Source organism: Sinocyclocheilus anshuiensis, unplaced genomic scaffold (genome assembly GCF_001515605.1).
Source record: "Sinocyclocheilus anshuiensis isolate Anshui unplaced genomic scaffold, SAMN03320099.WGS_v1.1 scaffold447, whole genome shotgun sequence".
Taxonomy (NCBI): domain Eukaryota; kingdom Metazoa; phylum Chordata; class Actinopteri; order Cypriniformes; family Cyprinidae; genus Sinocyclocheilus; species Sinocyclocheilus anshuiensis.
In genome coordinates, this window is record NW_015552615.1 from 2050884 (window position 1) to 2072032 (window position 21149).

The following is a 21149-nucleotide window of genomic DNA, read 5'->3' on the forward strand; positions in this document are numbered from 1 at the left end:
TCACTATGTGGGAAGATTTGCATAACGCCGCCCAAATGTTCACGCAAAGAAAGAAGGCGTAACTTTTATTCTCGCTGTTGTAGTGTTGTTGCCGCCGCCGCCATGCCGTGAAAGCGCTGTGTGTTTCGTTGTGAAAGCGAAACTACTTTGTTTGGCCTTCCAAAAATGGACACGACTAGAAATCAGTGGTTAAGTTGTATTTACAACACTGTTCCAGAACGCTTCAACCCAAATATTCGGATGTGTGCAGCACATTTTATGGAGGACTGTTTCCTGATCCTGGTAGAGTAGACTACAATGCAAGGCACTGAACCCCCAACTGCTCCCCAGGCGTCGCAGCATAAATGGCTGCCCACTGCTCCGGGTGTGTGTTCACGGTGTGTGTGTGTTTACTGCTGTGTGTGTGCACTTTGGATGGGATAAATGCAGAGCACTAATTGCGAGTATGGGTCACCATACTTGGCCATATGTCACGTCACTTTCATAGAGGAGAAACAATAATGTACAGTATGTGGAAAATAATGTGTTTTTTGAACCTTAAACCGCATAAACACATTTCATTACACCAAATACACAAAATAATGTTCTTTTTAGCAACATCATATGACCCCTTTAAATAGAGAAATACATTGCCATTTTACATATTGCATTGTCATTTTGCATATTACATTTCAAAATTAATTTTGCTACGCATATGCTTCCATACATAACATGTCGTCTTTGAGACTAGTAGAAAGAAAACTTCCAAAATACACATTTAAATTTATTTTTTTTTTTTTTCCAGTTTTCTATTTGTGTCTGTAGATTTCAGTTACAGTGCACATCTTTAAAGGCTGCTTTCTCAAAATGCATTTATATCTCCACTTCAGCAGCACTTACATAAACTTTACAGATTTATTCATATCTATATTAAGTTTTTTAACTGAGGGGTTTGTTCATATATCATTCACCTGATTTATATAACATTTATTCCTGAAAACATGCTGATTTTTCTGTCCTTTGACAGCATTTTCTGATTTTTGTGGTAATAAAAAATATCCTTAATCTGAACAAAATGAAACAAGAATTTTGAACCTGACTTCATTTGGTGTTCAGATTTCTCGTCTTGAAATGAAGTAAAATTGATGTATATTTAATTAAGTGATGCTTTATTTGCATAAAGTTTCTGAATGTGCTGACATTAATCAGTTTGGGAAGTATAGTGAAATCTTCCTTTTCTGACCCTGTTCTCCTGCAGTGTCTGGCCTTAACATAATGTTAACTCATTTGAATTCAGAAATTGTGAATGCCACATAAAATTGTATTATTTAAGTATTGCCATTATATCGGTCACCCTGCTCTTTGCCTGTCAGTCATTGAGAAACCAATAAATTGAGATTTTACATTAATGATTTGATTACATTATATTATTAACATAATTTACAAGGAATAACATGTTTTTTCTCGCAGGCGGACCTCCGAGACCGGGCATGTTACCAGCTCCACCCATGGGTGGTCCTCCTATGATCCCCATGATGGGTCCCCCTCCTCATGGCATGATGCCTGGTAAGGCTGTTTATCTGTAAATATAACTACGTTAATGTGAGGGATTTTTATTAATGGCAATCTGAATTGACTATCACATTCATCTGGCTCTCTTTCAGGTCCAGGTATGCGGCCACCAATGGGTGGACCTATGCAAATGATGCCCGGGCCACACATGATGCGACCTCCCGCTCGGCCAATGATGGCCATTAGACCCGGTATGGTGCGACCTGATCGATAAAGCTACGGTGCCGCGTTTATTATCCCGATATCCACAGAAGACTCGGCCAAATATCTACACTGGTTTTACAGTCGATCTAAGAGATCTTTATTGTCCATTTGCGTTTTATGATGACTAATGTCTGCGGTTCAAAAAACGTTGGTTTGCTCGAGTGACTCGGATTACCACAAATTCTTGTAAAATCTAATGAACCTTCCATTGGCTTTCATTTCATATTTATGACAGACCAGAGGGTGTTGCGTAATGGGTTTGTGTATGATGTGCATTTATTACGTTGATGGATGTTTTGGTTATTTACTGTTAGGATGATTTTCAGCTTTTTGTTTTTCATGTATTTTGAGAAAATAAAATTAAAAACTTGCAAATCTGTTATGTTTTGATTTGGTCTGCTTGTGTAACACTTAAATAGAAACTAAGTAAAATGCATCTCGATTACTCTGAGATAGGGCTGGGCGATTTTTCTGATTAAATCGATTAATTTGAATTTAATGTTTTGCCGCGATTTTGAATAGAAATATTACCAAATGTTACAATTAGACACTTTGACAATATGCCAATGATAACAGTAAAGAGAAAAGAACTATCCAACCGCATGTCGGCGCATGTGTGACACGCTCATATCAGAATGCACTTTTGTTTTGTGTTGACAAAGATGCAACATGGAGAGTGGAATAGAAAAAACATGCAAGAAGATGTGAGTGAACTTCTTTTAATTTGAGCGCTGCGATTTTATAATGCCATTTCATGCGTGAGATGCTGCAAGAGATGCTAGTGCAAACGCGTCCATGTTTACATAGAAAAAACAATGGAAAAGCAGCGCAATCGAATAAAAAAACCTGTAAAGAACTACTACTGTATGTGACAGGCTGAAAGCTGCTGTTCGTTGTTTTCACAGAACATTCATTGTTAATAGTCTACTGGTGTTATACCTTCAGAAGTCAGAAAGTCAGAAAGGGCTTTATTACCAAGTATGCTTACACACACAAGGAATTTGACTTCGTGACAGGAGCTTCCAGTGCAGAAGAAAGTATGGACGTAGTGCAAACTAGTGCAGCAGACATAGGAATTACACAGTAGAGATGGCGTATAACACTAATATAAGAAAAACTGAAAATAAAATAATGCATTATATACAGAAGTAGAAATATAGAGAAATGGAACTGTTTAAATGAATGTACAGATATATTTACAAGTGTGCAGTTTAAAAATGTACAATTTTCGGATTCTATGTATAAAAGCAGTCATTTTGAATTTGAATTACATTGTTGAGAATTTTTTGAAGCATTTTCATTATAGCCTATTATTTCTGAACATATAACATGTAGGCTAGAAGACAAGTTTGTACAGGATGTAACTGCAGTTCATGCATCTTTTCTGCAAAGATATTTGATAAGTGATCTGTTTAACAGTTACATCATGTTGACAACTTCATGTGTGCTGCACTTAGAATATAATTTTATTTAACTAGAGGGTTAATAAAGAAAAAGCTATTTGAATCATGTTGTAGTAAAATTAAGTTGACTAGTTAAAAATCATAAAAAATCGAGAATCAGTCAAACGTTATGAAAAAAATGTAGATTTAATTTTTTTGCCAAATCGCCCAGCCCTACTCCAAGTAATATAATCAAAGCAAGTAACAAAGCCAGCAGCTGGTGTAATTCATAGAATATGCTAAAATAAAATAAAAACAAATACAATTCAAAGGCAAAAACACAGAGCAAAAAGTCTATTGAATTTATTAGTTCAATGGCATTGAGATAGTATAATGATTGTTCCTTAAGTAAATGGAATGAACATACACAATAGTATGAACATTCAGGACAAAAAGTACATTTATTAGACATCTTTTAATCGTAGTTACTTTACCTTCTACATAGGCCAACAGTGGTATTTTATCTTGTGTTGTCAAGTGCAAGCATTCTGCCCTGATCCTGGTATGCTTCTGACATCCTCATACTCTTCCCAACCCGGAAAAAAAGAGGATACTAACATAATTGGTGTTAAATTGTTTGTCAATATTTGCTCAAATTATGTGAAGTTCAAAAGAAATTCAAGTGAACTCAAAAAGGAAGCGAGGGACAAGTGTTGCCTGAGGGGTTTGCATTTTTACGCCTTTTTTCACATTTTCTGTAAATCATTCTGTTCCACTACAGCATATGTGCCCATTTTCTTTTCCATTAAGTCAAAGAACCTGCTAACTATAAAAAATAAAACGCTCGCTGTGATGCTAGACAGCTAGGCTTTGTGATAGGTGGCCATAAAGTGACATTTAATTCAGCTCTTTGTTTTCATATGGCAAATCAATAGCCTAAATATGCTACATCTTTGCTATTTCACAGTAAGATCATTGCATCAACCACTGATTTGATTTCAATTTAGCTGGATTCTTCACATACAGGTAAAAATATCTTTGCTGATTTACATGTAAGTACTTCATCTCTACCACAACGTTACCATCTCAGGTCCACAATTGAACCCATTTTGTTTTAAATGCCACAAATCTTCAACAAGCAGTTCTACAATGTACACAGAGTCCAAAAAGATCAAAACTATTGTTTTGCATTATTTTTTAGGTATAATCTGCTAATGTCGCTCACAAAGTCCTTCTCCTTATGAAAATAAACCACAGTTTAACAGGAAACATTGAACACTAAAATGTACAATGTTCACACAGTGCTCAGGAAAGAGAAGTCCAGTTTTCCAGAGATTACTCAAAGTTCTGCTTGCTTTTTAAAGACATAAATGAGTGAATCTCATGAAAAACTCGAGAAATGTTCACCATTCACCCCAAAACTAAATGCGAAGCAAATAAAACCTATTTTTACACATCAAAATTCTTATTACCATAGTGAGAAAATGATAATGGAGTACATTTGTAGAGTACAATTTTAAGTGTACATCTTAGTTGTACTGCATTTAATTTACGCTGATTTTAATACTAATTATTGTGCAAAAATGTGTCTAGATAATAATGTCATCTTAATAGTCCTGAAAACAGGCTTCATTGGCTTTATGCAAAAATTCTTCTTTTGATTTTGGGGTGAAATATGACATTGCTTTGTGAGATTCAGTCAAATTGAATATCATGCTGATTCATATTTTAATATTTGATTTGTTCTTACGTCCGTTTCCACATCACCAGCAAATCAGTTTATCGGCTGAGTAATGTCCATATTCAAGTTTATTTTTGCAGTAGGAGCAACTTTGGACAGTCCGTTTGGTACGGCAGTTAAGTGCTAATTTTGTATTTCTCTTTCTCTCTTTCATACTCACTCAATTTCTTCCTCATTTGGACTCACACATAAAGTTTCACCTGAGTCCCCTTCAATTCACACCTTGGTGTCCGGAAACTTGAAAGGTGGAGTCAGCTACACAAGGAAAAATATATTGGAATTCAAGTTGTCAGAGCCCAGACAGGACTGCTAATTAAATCTGAAATATTAAAAATGTGACAGCATTTAAAAAAAAAGTGTCAAAAATACACAAAGCTCACATTACAGGATGTGATGGCATGAGTGAAATGGATCTTGAGTTAGCCTCTTTGGCAATTTTGAGTTAGGAAATGAGACAAAACAATGGCAAAGGCTGTTTGTTAATGAGTGAGGATGATTGTGATGTCTGGAAGTTGAGGATGTGCAACACAGTCACAAAGAAATTACCACAACTTTAACCGATTACTCCATAAAACCGGACATGAGAGACAAACAGTGCAGTTCAAAAGTGAGCAACAGCCAGAATCAAACTAAAGCGAACAGTCCTTTCCACAAAACAAAAAACAGCCACGTTCACACTGCAATGTTTTGGAAACACAACAGCACATAAATGAGAAATTAATCACCTGAATTATCATTCTGTATGTGAGTCTTTCGTAAACCCAAAATGGCTGACAGTTATTTAGAGATCGTTGCGAAAGTTTCACTATAGCGACAACGGTTATAAACCACAAACATTGACGCCATTATTGTTGACATAAGAAATATTAGCGACCAGAGGCTTATTTATATCTGACAATTTTCAGGTTTGGTACGAGAAACTATCGAAATTTTCGAACAAATCAAGACACACCTCAGTTTCTTCTATTTTCTAGGACCTCATAGAAGCTGTCATTGTCCGCGAGAATGACGTCACTGCGTTAACTACGGTTTGTTTGCGTGTGCTTACCTGTTTTTATACAGTCTATGGTGCTTACACGCTACGCAGATTTAATAAAATGCGGCTGTCACTACTTAAAGGGACAGTTCACCCAAAAATTAATAGTGTCATCATTTTGTATGAGTTTCTTTTTTTCTGTTGATCATAATACATATTTTCAAGAATATTGGTAACCAAACCACTGGTAACCAACAGTTGACGGTAGCCATTGACTTACATCATATTTTTTCATACTATGGAAGTCGCTGGCTTCTGGCAACTTGTCTGGTTCCCAACATTCTTCATAATATCTTCTTTTATGTCTGACAGAAGAAAGAAAATCATACAGGTTTGGAACAACTTAAAGGCACAATATGTAATTTTCGCCGCTAGAGGGCGTGTATTCAAAATAAACAAATAGACAAAGGCGTAGTTTGATGACGCCGTGACTGAGTGTGGAATCATGGGAGTTGTGGTCTTCATCCCCACAGCCGATGCAATCCGACGGGACTCAGGCAGAAATCATGTTCATGGATGAGCTAATGATTTATTAACGTAGTAGAATGAAGCAGGGTGAGGCTGAAAGCCGTCGAAATGAGGCTGCTGAATGAGCGTGACACGCGGCTCGAAAGCAGCGGAGCTTTTATTATGCCACAGTCGACCGCTTCCGCTCCTTCCGGTTGTGCGTATGTGGGGTAAAGCAGCGCTGTTTTATCATATTAGATACGTTTGAAAGTTCTGTTATAATGCTACTCTGTGCGGTCGTCACCTGTCTAATAAAATGCATAGCATATTAAAGCGTCTTTGGTGTTTCCATGTTTTCTACAAAACAAAACCGGAAATCGAGGGGTTATGACATCATTGGCAGGCGACACTATGACACTATAGACACGGTCCGTGTCACTAGTTAAAATTACTTATTTCTCTGGATTTAAACATTCTTCGAAACATTTGGGATAATGTAAGTCAGCAAAATATATAACACTGTTCTAGTGGTTTTTGGATATTTTAATTAAAAAAAATCTTACATATTGTGCCTTTAAGGGTGAGAAAATGATGATAGAATTTTCATTTTCACTATACTCTTAGATGTTCCGTGCATTAATTTGGTTTCAAAATGCGGTTGTTACTTCTTTAAGTAAAGGAACTGTGAGTGGGGGGGGGGATCATATTTAACTGCAGTGTGAACATGGCACATGAAACAAGACAAAACATAAACCACCAAGAATGTAAAATAGCAGATTTCTAGCATCTAATACACTAAAATCACTTTTTTTTTTTTTGCGTGAATAAACAAAGTGGTGCAAACTTACAGTGGTTTTCCAAACGTTCAGTACATGTCACAATAAGGCTGTTTGGAGATTTTTTTTTCTCTCTAGCCTTAGTGCTTTTTCTTTTCTTGGCTTCATTATCTTCTCTCTAAAGATAATTGTCACCGTGGGAATTCTTTTGCAATTCAAAAAAGTAACATTTACTATTATTATGTCTACGAAAATATTCTGTCTCATTTTTCTGCAAATGACTTTGTAGTGGAAATCTCAGAGGGAACTAATTTTACAGAACAAATCATCAATCACAAAATGAACATAGGTTATACACACACTTATTATGAGATGTTAACAATGTAAAGTTACAAATATAGAACTTTACGAAACAAAATGGATTCCCTTATTAGATAAAAAGTCAATTAAATTCCAACAAGAAAACAGAATAGGAATGTTGTCTTGGTTATTCCACTTTCATGGGGCTATATTCTACTCTTCCCAGTAAAACTGTATTGCATTTCAAATCCCAAACTCTAAACACTCTAAACAGGCATAGTCTTTCTTCCGAGGGCCTCAGAGCTGCAGATGCCTGGTAAGACAAAAGGAAGCACTGGATGTGAATCGAGATTACAGACCCAACTCTTGAAAAACTAAAGAACTGCAGGTGGGGAAACAGGGGTCCAACTATGGGGGGAAAAAAGCGATCTAGTGCTACGGGGTTCGAGGAGCGCCGATGGGAAACTGCGTTATGTTGCATTCATGATCGTGAATGTACGTAAACTTGAAAAACAGTTCTAGTATTGCTGTTGCAGTCAGAGAGCTCGTGGATCTACTAATTTCTAATAAAGTTCCGCCAACATGTCCGTCCGGATGAGGAGATGTAGAAATGCTACAAGTGTCAAGTTTGGAGGTTTTGTCATAGAGAACCCTCTGATACGAGGGACCGAACCGTAAACATTCAGCGTAATGTATAAAATAGGGAAGCTTTCAAGAGGCAATTTCGGACCATGACGGAAGAGTTTGAGGAGGCTGGTTATACGGCAAATCCAAGGATTCCAGAAAGCGCTCATCGGTCAAGACGACAAAAAAGGAAGGTGGAGGCGTACGGCTCTCCGAGAGGGCAATGCAGGCAAGGGCCGGGGTCGGGACTGGAGTGGAGTGGGAAGTAGTCTTGCCCTGAGGAAGGCTACAAATCACAGTGAGAAGGCACAGGGCACTCGAGTTTATGGGGCGTGGGGTTGAAATGGGGCAGCAGGCGGGATTGGACAAGGGCCGTGCCCTGCTTCAAAATATGGTGGTCTCATACTTGGTGCTACTCGAAGGCCTGGAGGATTCCCGCGGATCGAAGAGCCAACTGGTGCTGCCCAGGGACTGCAGGTCCATTTCCGGCTCCAGAGGGTCGATCTGCCGGAGAAGTAGGAGCGAGGAGTGAGACTGCAGGAGAGAATGGCAGCCAACGGAAACCCACATTTCACAAAAGTGAGGAGATGGCCGTTGAGGATGAACACCATGTAGGAGAATTCACCGTAGATATAGACAACAACACTGATATCAGGACCTGATGCTGGTTTGAGCGTTTATACACAAACAGATGCTCATTCTAGCTGCTAGTAAACAGACAAACGTTCTTGCAAATGGATTCTTAAATTCAATTTGCACACAATCTTCATCTTGAAATCGCTAATGTAGTGTCTTTTAAGAAGGTCGCCTGATACTGTCATTTCAAGTTGTTTCCAAAAAAGTGACGATCTTGAGTTTGATAATAAAAAGTGTAAATGTAAGATAGCTGTCTCCAGTGTTGCTGACGCAACATTTTAAGTATTGCTTAAAACGCAATACTTTGTTTTTGAAAAGTCCTCTCAATGACATTGTTAGGTGACACAAACCTTTCGTTCCACTTTACTCTCTAATAATTTTAAAGACACTGCTCCAGGCATGGTAAACCCAATTGAAAAATTGTGTAGTGATCTGTGAAGTACATCTATAACTGAATAAATCTCCTGAAAACATGTCTGGGTCACATTTCACTCCAAAATCCCTTCAGAATGTAAATTTTGCATACATTAAAAATGAGCCTATGTTTAGAACCATTAGAGTTTTGCACTGTGACATTTTTTCCAAGACAATTATGCACAAAATTACCATAATAATACATATGGATGTTTAATTTTAATTTAATTTAAAAACAAATAAAAAATGTAATTTAAATAATATATTGCCCTGTATCTATCATTATATGTGTGTGTCTGTGTGTGTGTGTGTGTGTGTGTGTGTGATTGTATGTGCGTACACGCATATATATTTTATCTATTTGTGTGTGTATATATATATATATATATATACACACACACACACACACACACGTTGTAATAGGCCTAATATTTTGCCATTTTTTCAACTCTTAATTGTCATCAAAGTGACACAATGCAAAACAATTGAATACAATAATTTAATAATCATTTTCTTCATGCAAAATATAATATCTTATTTCCTTTTGACTCTCGAGTGAAATATCACCTGGACAGGTATGTTCTTGACAGGTGAGATTTGCTTAAACAAACCGTACTCTGCTGACATATTGAGAACATCCTCAGGCCAAAGCAAGAATTTGCCAATGACACAAAATATCTTCATCCTTGAATTTTGTACATGATTGCAACCTTTAAATCTTGAATTTAAACGATTGTACTTGTACCACATTTTAAAGTTGTGACCTGTTGCTAGTGTCAACCAAAAATGTACATGAGGGGGGGATAAAATAGGTGGATAACAGTGAAAACTGGAAACGTAACAGGAAAATTAGTAAAGTGAATAAGTGGCAGGGAAGAGAAAGCCAGAGATGTAGCAGGAAGAAGAGTGCTGGAGAATGTGAGGAAGAGAGAGAGAGAAAGAGAGAGCAGAACCTGAACTCCAGGGCTGATAGAAGGCAGCGGGAGGTAGGAGGGGCGGTGGGCGGAGCACGTGTGACAGTAACAGCAGCGGCATTCAAGCACAGGTGCACCCTGGGAAGGAGGACCGGGCAGAAGCACAGAGACGCAGATTACAGGCTTACCTCAACAAAATAAAGTAATATAAGACATGAAAAATATAACGGGACTGGAGGTGACACCTGTTCCATGTGGGTCATTTCTATAACGCAGTACATTTTTACCACGCCATCATATATGTCTAAATAAAATTACAAATTTTAAAGATGGAAATCACGTGATCTTTTATCACAATTGAATATGGTGAATTTTAAATGGTTTCATTACCTTGGTTTTAGCTGATGTTTTTCATCCTGCACTTATAACATAAAAACAAAAACATTCTTCATTTCTTTTCCCTTTTTTAATCAATATGTTTTCTTGGGAATAAAATTAGCTTTTGGTGATTTTTTTTATATTTGCTGTGTCTCACTCTAAAACATTCAATCCAGTTTGATAACATTACAGAAATTAGTATAGAATATCAACATTTCAAAATCAGAACTTTTTAATCTCAAAATTAACTTAAAATTGAACAAAATGAATCTTTCCCTCTTGTTGACACTGTAATATAAGCTAACTATCAGTCCCTTGATCAACAACGGATAACTCTAGCTCGTAATTTCCTTCATGTTTATTGTCTTGCAATTCTGCAAATAATCTAATCATATTTAAGAAAGCCTGTGCTGGACCAAAACATATCTTTGAACATCTGCTATATCCTTTTATAGAAGCCTTAAAGTTCAGAAGGTACTGCAGAATAGAAATGACCCAAGGATTAACACTAAAATTTAGCTACTCAAAATCAATCCCACATTGAACCGGACACAAATAACAATGAAGCGTGTGCTGTGATTTTATTGTGTCAAAAATGACTCAAAATACCCAAATGTAATATAGACGTTTTTTAGAGTAGAAGTCACATTTAAACTGACATAAATACAAATGAAGCTGCAAAGGAAGCTGTGTAACTGAGAACATATAAACTCCAGAAAATAATGCTTGTGAAAACAATCTGCAACCATGGACCTTAAGAGATTTAGAAAAAACCTTAAAGGGTTAGTTCACCCAAAAATGAAAAATTAGCCCATGAATTACTCACCCTCAAGGCATCCTACGTGTATATGACTTTCTTCTTTAAGATGAATCCAGTCGAAGTTAAATTAAAAATTGACTTTGATCTTCCAAGCTGTTTAATGGCAGTCAGCGGGTGTTGCAGTTCATCAGTCCAAAAGAAGTGAAATAAAGAGCATCCATCCATAATAAAAAAGTGCCTCACACGGCTCCGGGGGGTGAACAAAGGCCTCCTGTAGCGAATCGATGCGTTTTTGTAAGAAAAATAACCATATTTAAACCGTAATAATGAATTTAATCTAGCTTGCGCTCACTGTTGTATACGGAAGCAGCTCCGGGAGGATGAAGTAGGTCTTTGATCTTTCAAGCTGTTTAATGCCACTCAGCGGGTGTTGCATGCATCAGTCCAAAAGAAGTTAAATAAAAAGCGCTCATCCATAAAAAAAGTGTCTCACACGGCTTCGGGGGGTGAACAAAGTCCTCCTGTAGCGAATCGTTGCGTTTTTGTAAGAAAAATAAACCTATCTAAAACATAATAATCAATTTAATCTAGCTTGCGCTCACTGTTGTACACGGAAGCAGCTCCAGGCGGATGACGTAGGACGTCGGCGTTGCACATGCGCCGTTCAGAAGTGACGAACGCGGAAGCGCAGGGGAGAGATCAAAACAATACAACGGTCACGAATTAGAAGTACAAAACGAGGATTTGTAAAGAAGAATGTCAGAGGATTTCGATATAAGCCAAGAGGAGACTGGTTTTCCTTTGCTAAAGTAAGGAAACTTTTCTTCCTTTGATCCTGTAAACAAACGTTGGTTTTCACGAGACTCACCAACACATGCTCAACGCCGACCTCATACGTCATCCTCCTGGAGCTGCTTCCGTGTACAACTGTTGGCGCAAGCTAGATTAAAGTGATTATTACGTTTTGAATATGGATATTTTTCTTACAAAAACGCATCGATTCGCTACAGGAGGCCTTTGTTCACCCCCCGGAGCCGTGTGAGGCACTTTTTTATTATGGATGGATGCGCTTTATTTCACTTCTTTTGGACTGATGAACTGCAACACCCGCTGACTGCCATTAAACAGCTTGGAAGATCAAAGACAATTTTTTATATAACTCCGATTGGATTCATCTGAAAGAAGGAAGTCATATACGCCTAGGATGGCTTGAGGGTGAGTAAATAGTGGGCTAATTTTCATTTTTGGGTGAACTATCCCTTTAAGAAACTGCGAATCAGTTGTACCTCTACACTTCACAGCCATTAAATATGACATTTACTCTGACTGAAGTCTATCGATTCTGTCAATTTCTTTCCTATATCTATTTTTTAAATATTTTAGTTTAGGTTTCAAGTTTTAAGGACAGCATCTGTGACAAGCTGTCGATTAACACAGAGAATAATTTTGACTCATCCCACAGTTTGTATAATCAAGCAAGAATCATGTTTACAGTGATGCACTCAAAATGGAGGAAGATATATTGCAATAAACTTGAAAATATAGAAAATACACAAGGTTTCTAAAGAAAAAAAAAAGACTTTAACATTAGTTACATGAGACTAACAAGCCTTTAATGTACCACCAGTAAGCTGCATTTGTTTTTTTTTGTTTTTTTACATATTTCTGCATTTAAAGCCTGTAGACATCCATTGTAAGTGCAATACTGTAAATACTGTTTTCTGAGGCAAACAAAAATATGTGAACACAATATATTCATGATACTATGATATCAGATAACATGTGCTGAAGTCATACTCACAGTGGAGCGGCGCGTGCTATTGCGGGACTGCGAGGTGGGCCTGTTGGTCTTGGGTTCTATGTTTTCGGAGGCTGGACCAGCATATGAACTGTGATGACGGGCCTTCTGTGCCTGGAGAGCCATCTGATACGCCACCTCAAACGCCTGTCCCAGCGTAAGGATGATCTCATAGGTCTGTGTCTGTATGGGGAACAGCCATTAGCTGAGTCATTAAACAATTACACAATATGGGATTTCACTCTCGGTAAGGCCATAAAAAGTGGCAGAGAAAACTATACTGGACCTGACAGTCAAACCGCAACCTGTAAGTGTTACTCATTTTCACATGTGAAGAGGACAGCCAATCACAACAGAGCTCATTTACATAAAGCAGTATGCTGTTTAATTTTAACGGTAAGAGTAATGGGGGAAAATTTTTTAATTAAATTGTTATATTTATGAAAATTAAAATCCTACGTAGATTCAATTCAGTGTCCGAAAAAAAATGAATTAATAACAAAAGAAATTATTAAATTACATATTAAATTAATATCCTGTGTAGATTCAATTCAGTATTTCAGAAAAACATTTAGTTAAATATTAAATAAAATTTATATCCTGTGTAGATTCAAATCAATACTTCAGAAACAATTTGAATTAACCATTCATATTTATATTTTTTATTTTAGCAGCTTGCAAGTGAGAAATATTAATAAAACATCTATCTATCTATCTATCTATCTATCTATCTATCTATCTATCTATAATACAAAAATACATTTAATTAAATAATCAATGAAAATTAAATTACATTTTGGTGAAAAACACCCTTTAATAATACTTATAATATAAGTATTGATAATACTTAGACTGTATTATCAGCTCAATAACTAGACTCAATATGAAAGTAAACAGGGTTCATCTTGTTTTCATATTGACTTTAATAAACCTATTCTCTTTTAACCCTGATTGGTTCCCCTATAAAAGAGCAGATAAAAATAAGGTTGCAAAAATTCCGGGAATTTTTAAAACTGGAAACATTCCATTGGAATTAACGGGAATTAATGGGAATAAACTGGGAATTTGCACAATTGCAGGTTAGCCTATAACAGGGAACTTAAATGTAAACGTTTATCTATAATACAATTCATATAAGACAAAAAAATACATTTAATTAAATAATCAATGAAAATTAAATTACATTTTGGTGAAAAACACCCTTTAATAATACTTATAATATAAGTATTGATAATACTTAGACTGTATTATCAGCTCAATAACTAGACTCAATATGAAAGTAAACAGGGTTAATCTTGTTTTCATATTGACTTTAATAAACCTATTCTCTTTTAACCCTGATTGGTTCCCCTATAAAAGAGCAGATAAAAATAAGGTTGCAAAAATTCCGGGAATTTTTAAAACTGGAAACATTCCATTGGAATTAACGGGAATTAATGGGAATAAACTGGGAATTTGCACAATTGCAGGTTAGCCTATAACAGGGAACTTAAATGTAAACGTTGCAGCGTAATCTCAGTTAAACAACAAGACTTTATGTAAATTCAGTTTTCAAAATTTCTATTCTGCACATTCCTCAGTCACATGCAAACAGCACACTACTTAGCCCAAGGACTGCATCCATTCAAGTGAGTTTTGATATTACATGGTGGGTAAATATATTTGATCTATGGTATTAAAGTTTCACTAGCAAATACCAAAATGGGTTTATACAGTAGCTAGCTAGCCAGTAAATCAGATATGCTAAATATAAGCTAGTTAGCACTATTTCAATAACAATTTATAAGGGCTAGGTATCATGTGCTAGCTAGCTCAAGCTGTGATGCTCTTTCTTCTACCTTCTGCTAGCCAGATTTCTGTTATCATACAGAAGTACAGTACTGGACACATTCATATTTTTAAAGTTTTTTGAAAGAAGTCTCTTATGCTAATCAAGCCTGCATTAATTTGACCCAAAATACAAAACATTAATATTGTGAAATATTATTACAATTTAAAATAATGGTTTTCTGTTTTAATATATTATATTTATTTAATATATGTATTTCTGTGATGCAGAGCAGAATTTTCAGCATCATCACTCCAGTCTTCAGTATCACATGATCCTTTAGAAATCATTCTAATATGCTGATTTATTATCAATTTTGGAAAGAGTTGTGCTGCTTACATTTTTTTTTTATATATAAACTGTGATACTTTTTCAGGATTCTTTGATGGATAAAACATTTAAAAAGAACAGCATTTATTTAAAACAGACATCTTTTTTAACAATACACTATCGTTCAAAAGTTGAGGTCAGTAGTTTTTTTAGTATAAATTTTAGTCAGTAGAAATTAATACTTTAATCAGCAAGGATGTGTTAAATTGATAACAAGTGATAGTATAGACATATATAGTTAGAAAAGATTTCTATTTTGAATAAATGCTGATCTTTTTTTAAGTTTTTATTCATCAACGCACACATGCTTTTGTGTTGCTCAATAATATAATTTATTAAAGTTCTACTTACAATTAAATCAAAGTCAGAAATGTCTTTTTTTTTTTAATTGTATTAGTTTGCATGCATGTCAGCTTATGACCATATTGTTTATATTTATGTTTGTATATGATACAGCTTATTTAAATTTCTCCAAATTTTAAATTAATTCCCACTTGGAATATTTCCAAAATTCCCCAGATTAAGTTCCCATGGAAAGTTTCCAGAAATTTTCCACACCCATTTGCAACCCTAGATAAAAATAACACCCACCACTTCTACTGTAGTGAAGACATGGCAGAAGTGATAACCAGACTTCAGATCTTTTGTGATGTATGCAAATGTGCAAAGGTCATCCGGATCCTGGGCTGCGCAAGAGATGTTCTGGATCTCATGCTCTGCAACCATCGCCTGCAAAAGTACAAAAATACTGAGCGAGTCCATCACAATTTTCAAACATCCGCAAAAAACATGAGCACTTCACTAATGCATAACCATAGGGCTATGTAACCATTTATAACCATAATCTATCATTCATGTCTGTGCCACAAATAGTGCAGGATGGGTCACTGTCATACAAATCTCTAACTCTGATAGTGATGGCTTAGCAGACACCACTAATAATGAGAAACAGTTTAACTCTCCTAGTTTAACATGGTGAACCCATGTTAACTGTAGTTACAGTATGTATTGGCAGTTGCTCTTACCTTGGTGGCTGCGTCAACAAACTTGACTCCTTTGTAGGTGATATTCAGTATTATGACGGGACCTTTCCGGTGATCCTTTGATTTCTGGTAAACATTAGAAGGCAAGAATTTATTTAAAAAATGATGAATGGACCAAAGCAGACTCACAAAACTGTGCACAAAACATAACAAAAATGTAAGACATTATATAATAGCATATTGACTAATATATCTGTATATGTACCCTTATTCTAGCGCAGGCCTCCTGTGTAGATTCAATTCCTCGTAGGTCTCGGATTATCACAGACCCTAAATACTGGAAAAGGAAGAATGGAAAAATATATAGTTCAGTCATGAAACTCTAGATGGTGCATTCTGATGGGTTGTTAACATAACTGATGTTATTCAGAGAGTTAAACGACTTGGCACAAGCTGATTGGTTCATGCTGCATATGCAGCCAATGAGCTTACTGCCTTGCATTTATATGGCTACAGAGAGTTGTCATGATTGAAATATATTTAGTCAGAAATGTACATTTATTCACCTAGCATATGTTTTTTAATCAATTGAAATTTTATGAAATATTATTACAATTTAAAATAACATGTTTCTATTTGAAAAAAATTGTCAAATGTAATTTATGCAAAGCTGAATTTTCATCATCATTACTCCAGTCTTCAGTGTCACAGAGAAATCATTCTAATACAGAGATTTGCAGAGAGTTGTCATGATTGAAATATATTTAGTCAGAAATGTACATTTATTCACCTAGCATATGTTTTTTAATCAATTGAAATTTTATGAAATATTATTACAATTTAAAATAACATGTTTCTATTTGAAAAAAATTGTCAAATGTAATTTATGCAAAGCTGAATTTTCATCATCATTACTCCAGTCTTCAGTGTCACAGAGAAATCATTCTAATACGTGGATTTGCTGCTCAAGAAACATTTCTGATTATTATCAATGTTGTAAACAGTTGTCCTGCTTTATATTTTTGTGGAAAACAAAATGAATAGAAAGTTCAAAAGAACAGCATTGAATTGAAACAGAAATATTTTGTAATATTATTAATCTATAAATCTATCATTATTAATATATCTATCGCTATTATGCTACATAATACGTCCTCTCTCAGTTTCATCCCAAAATAACAATGACGTTGAAAAGAGCACTTTAATTTTTAATGTGGTGCTCATTAATGGATCTTTTATTATTTAAATCTAGACTCAGTCTTACTCTGGTTTTGATCTTGATGACCTGAGCCGTACTGGTTCGTGCACACACTGTGGTGCTCACACAGGCACTGTGAGTCTGAAGCCAGCTCGAGTCATTTCCTGATCCACCATCATTTCCTGACCTCTCTCTACTATCCTCTGGCAAATTCAATTTTGCTGAAACAGACCATCCAAGATGTAGATGAGTTTGTTTCTTAATGGAAACAGATTTGGAGAAATTTAGAATTACATCACTCGCTGACCAACGGATCCTCTGCAGTGAATGGGTGCCGTCAGAATGAGAGTCCACACAGCTGATAAAAACATCACAATAATCCACAAGTAATCCATACCACTCCAGTACATCAATCAATGCCTTAAAAAGCAAAATAGCTGTGTGTTTGTAAGAAAATCCATCATTAAGACTGTTTAACCTTAAACTGTTGTTTGCGGCTAAAATTAGAGTCCTCTATCCATAATATTGCATTCTCCAGTGAAAAAGTCATCTCATCTGAATCAGGAGAGAAATCTGCACAGATCAAGCACTGTTTACAAGCCAAAACAGCTCTAAACAAATGTGTGTGTGAATTTTGATTTGAGAGGACAACAGGGGATGGACGTTTTACTGGATGAAGTGTTATTATGGACTATGGCCAGAAGAGACTGTTTGAAGTTAAAACACCTTAATGATGGATTTGTTGATTACAAACATGCAGCTTTTTACTTCACAAGACATTAATTGATGGACTGGAGTGGTGTGGATTACTTGTGATGCTTTTATCAGCTGTTTGGACTCTCATTCTGACGGCACCCATTCACTGCAGAGGATCCACTGGTGAGCAACTGATGGAATGCTAAATTCTCAAAATCTGTTCCCATGAAGAAACAAACCCATCTACACCTTAGATGGTCAGAGTGTGTGTAAATTTTCAGCAAATTATGATTTATGGGTGAACTATTCCTTTTTAAATACTGTATCTTTATTTTGTTAAATCAGATTTCAGCTTTTTTGATAAAAACACAAACATGAAAATAATATTTTACTCTGATAGGTTTTGGGTGTATGAGAGCAACTGAAGAAAGTTACTATCATACCAACCCTTTGTTAAAAGCTTGGAATCCATTCCTATCAGAAAAAAATGGCATATGTCTATAAATCTATTGCGAAGTGTATAAACTGACAAATCCTCATAGAAAAGACTTACTCTGGCCTCATAAACGCAGGACTCGGTGATAAGTTTCTCAGGGTGATGGTGCCAGGTGGAGACTGTGGTATATGTGGCAGAGTGGCTGGAAGGGCGAATACTTAGACGCAAATGTCGATCTGCATGACGGTCCTAATGGAAAACAACAAGTGCAATCTGAGTCAAAGTCACATCAAAGAAAAAAAAGAAAAAAGGATACACTGTATATTTATATTCAAAGTGGAGTTATATTTAATGGTATTTTGCAGCATTTTACTATTGTTCCTCCATAAATTTAAAAGCATAATGAGTTTAAATTATTGAAAAATTGCCTTATTTAAAAGCGGTATGAATTATTCATGTTCTGTGGTGTTCAGACGTGTTACTGTGCCCCGTGGTAACAGACATCAGCATTCAAACATGTACAAGAATGAATTCTTCACAAAGACCTCATAACCATTTTAACTCATTTGTTAGAGAGCATGTGGAAACATAACCAGTAAATATTACTAAATATGTTTCATGAAAAAAATCACTTTTAGTATTAAAACTAGATCTGAACTGAAATCTTCATTTAATTTAACAGAAATAGGCTTCTTCAAAGAAAAACAGTTTTTACTGATTTTTTGTAAAAAATTTAACAATAAAAATATATTAAATAATAAGAAAACAATACTTTTTGTTTTCTGTTATTTAGGTCCAAAAAAGTCACATTTAAAATGTCCATGCTCCCAAGTACAAATTTTTTTTTCACTATTCACTACACAAAAATTCACTATTATTTTTTAATAATTACTTTAATATTACATTTTTTTATTACCTTAATTTCTAAGAATTACAATTGCATCAGTGTTTGTTAAGAATCAGGGTTATTAAATTAAAACCATAAAAAATTGTGTTTTTTAATTTAAATAAAATAAACGTAAACTGAAATAATATAAAATATAAAAAAACCCATTTCATTTAAGCTAGTTGCCAAGGCAATATTTCTCATTTTAATATAGTTTATCTTGATGTACTAAAACAACTAAAACTAAAATGGAAAAACATAAAAAAGCCCCAAAAACTACTAAAAATAACAAAAACACACAACAAAATTACTAAAACTTTATCTAAAATTAAAATTAAAATGGACAATCTAAAAAAAATGATAAAAAATATTAATAAAAACGATGCATTTTTATTTATTATGTAATGTAGAACTACAATGTTTGCAACATTTCTCACAGAATGACTCCAATGTGATTCATTACTTGAAGGAGTCATTATAATCACAGTGATCTTAGTCACAGAGGTGCTTACATGTGAGCGTGATCTTTCACCGAAGGAGCGAAGGGAGATACTGCCATCCTGATCCAACGCTCGGCTCTTTCTGCCTGATTCTCCCAACGGAAGCAACATATCCATGGAGCGACTGGTGTACGGGTCCATATAACTGAGCGGTGACGTATTTTGAGACAACAGGTCCTGAATCTGATACACATTAGCAAGGTAAAACATATTTATTGTTATATCTGGATATCATGTATTGACATTTTAAATCCATTTTGGGTCTTAATGATGCTAAATTGTGTCTATTACCTTGAGTTGGGAAAAGCGGTTGGATTTTGAAGGTGCTTCCTCATATGGTCGCTCTGCTATTGAGGCTATGATTCTTTTTCTGTGACCAAGAAGGCCAATTTTTAACACCTGCATAGAGAAAAAAGAACTGTCAGTGTATCAGGTCACACAAAAGCTTACACACCAGCATGAAAAGCACATTTACATTAACAATTTCGAGCTCCCACAGGTTCTTAACGCAGTCCAGGGTGCGGTAGCCGCTAGACAGGAAGTTGTGCAGATACTCTCCAAGACCCAGAGTTTCCAGCCATGAGGACAGAGAGGTGCTGCCGTCACACCCCAGAGCTTTCACCTAAAGGAGGAGAAAAACGCCGTCTCAAAATAAATTGCATTGCATAGGAAATATAATTCACTCTGAGAAGCCAGGAGAGACATTTGGACACTTTAAATGTCAGAATGTGATTGCATTAGATGACAAATTTCAAACCAAGTGCAAACAAAACCTTTTTTCACAACTAACTTCACTTTCTGAGATATATTTGCAATGACTTTTAACCAACCAGTCCCAAGGTCATTTTAAGTGGAAGTGGATGAAATGCGTGCTTGAAAAGTGTGCTATCTTTTTAAAAATAAATGCCACTTGGTTTCACACTTGGTGTCCAAATACTATTTAGGGACTGAAACGCGCTACCTTTGGGAGGCTTTTTGCTGCATGAAGGATTTTCTTTCTGTGGCCTGGGTCGGTGATGCCAATTTCCTGAAGGTTCCTATCTTCCATCACGTTACTCCCCTGAACGTATGCACATTCACATTAGCTTCTGCTTTACAAGAACAATCAAGTGTTGCATAAAAGTGACAGCATGTGTAGTTTGCTGCAACACTTTCAGGTACATCTAGTACTTGTGAACATCAGACACTTAGTCAGCGCAAGAATATTCAAACCAGTAACCAATTACCTCTTATGAATTTACACACATATACATATAAAATATGTATCCATCTAGCTATCTATATGCAATTATATATATATATATATATATATATATATATATATATATATA

The 21149-nt window shown here is 35.6% G+C and overlaps 2 protein-coding genes across 2 annotated transcripts in view; one reads left to right on the plus strand and one right to left on the minus strand.

The window, feature by feature from the left end:
- The window catches only part of snrpc (small nuclear ribonucleoprotein polypeptide C), a 4627-nt gene extending 2513 nt beyond the window's left edge, over positions 1-2114 (plus strand). Inside the window, exons 5-6 of the mRNA XM_016457130.1 lie at positions 1450-1545; positions 1644-2114. Of these exons, the coding sequence (XP_016312616.1) occupies positions 1450-1545; positions 1644-1765 (218 nt within the window). The 3' untranslated portion in view covers positions 1766-2114. The remainder of the gene's footprint in view (positions 1-1449; positions 1546-1643) is intronic.
- Positions 2115-7288: 5174 nt separating this feature from the next.
- Positions 7289-21149, minus strand: part of anks1ab (ankyrin repeat and sterile alpha motif domain containing 1Ab) — a 16501-nt gene continuing 2640 nt past the window's right edge. The window contains exons 2-11 of the mRNA XM_016457362.1: positions 20780-20878; positions 20294-20440; positions 20110-20217; positions 19831-20001; positions 18550-18681; positions 16368-16439; positions 16145-16228; positions 15711-15848; positions 12965-13144; positions 7289-8565 (exon numbers count right to left, since the gene is read on the minus strand). Coding sequence (XP_016312848.1) covers positions 8446-8565; positions 12965-13144; positions 15711-15848; positions 16145-16228; positions 16368-16439; positions 18550-18681; positions 19831-20001; positions 20110-20217; positions 20294-20440; positions 20780-20878 — 1251 coding nt within the window. The 3' untranslated portion in view covers positions 7289-8445. The remainder of the gene's footprint in view (positions 8566-12964; positions 13145-15710; positions 15849-16144; positions 16229-16367; positions 16440-18549; positions 18682-19830; positions 20002-20109; positions 20218-20293; positions 20441-20779; positions 20879-21149) is intronic.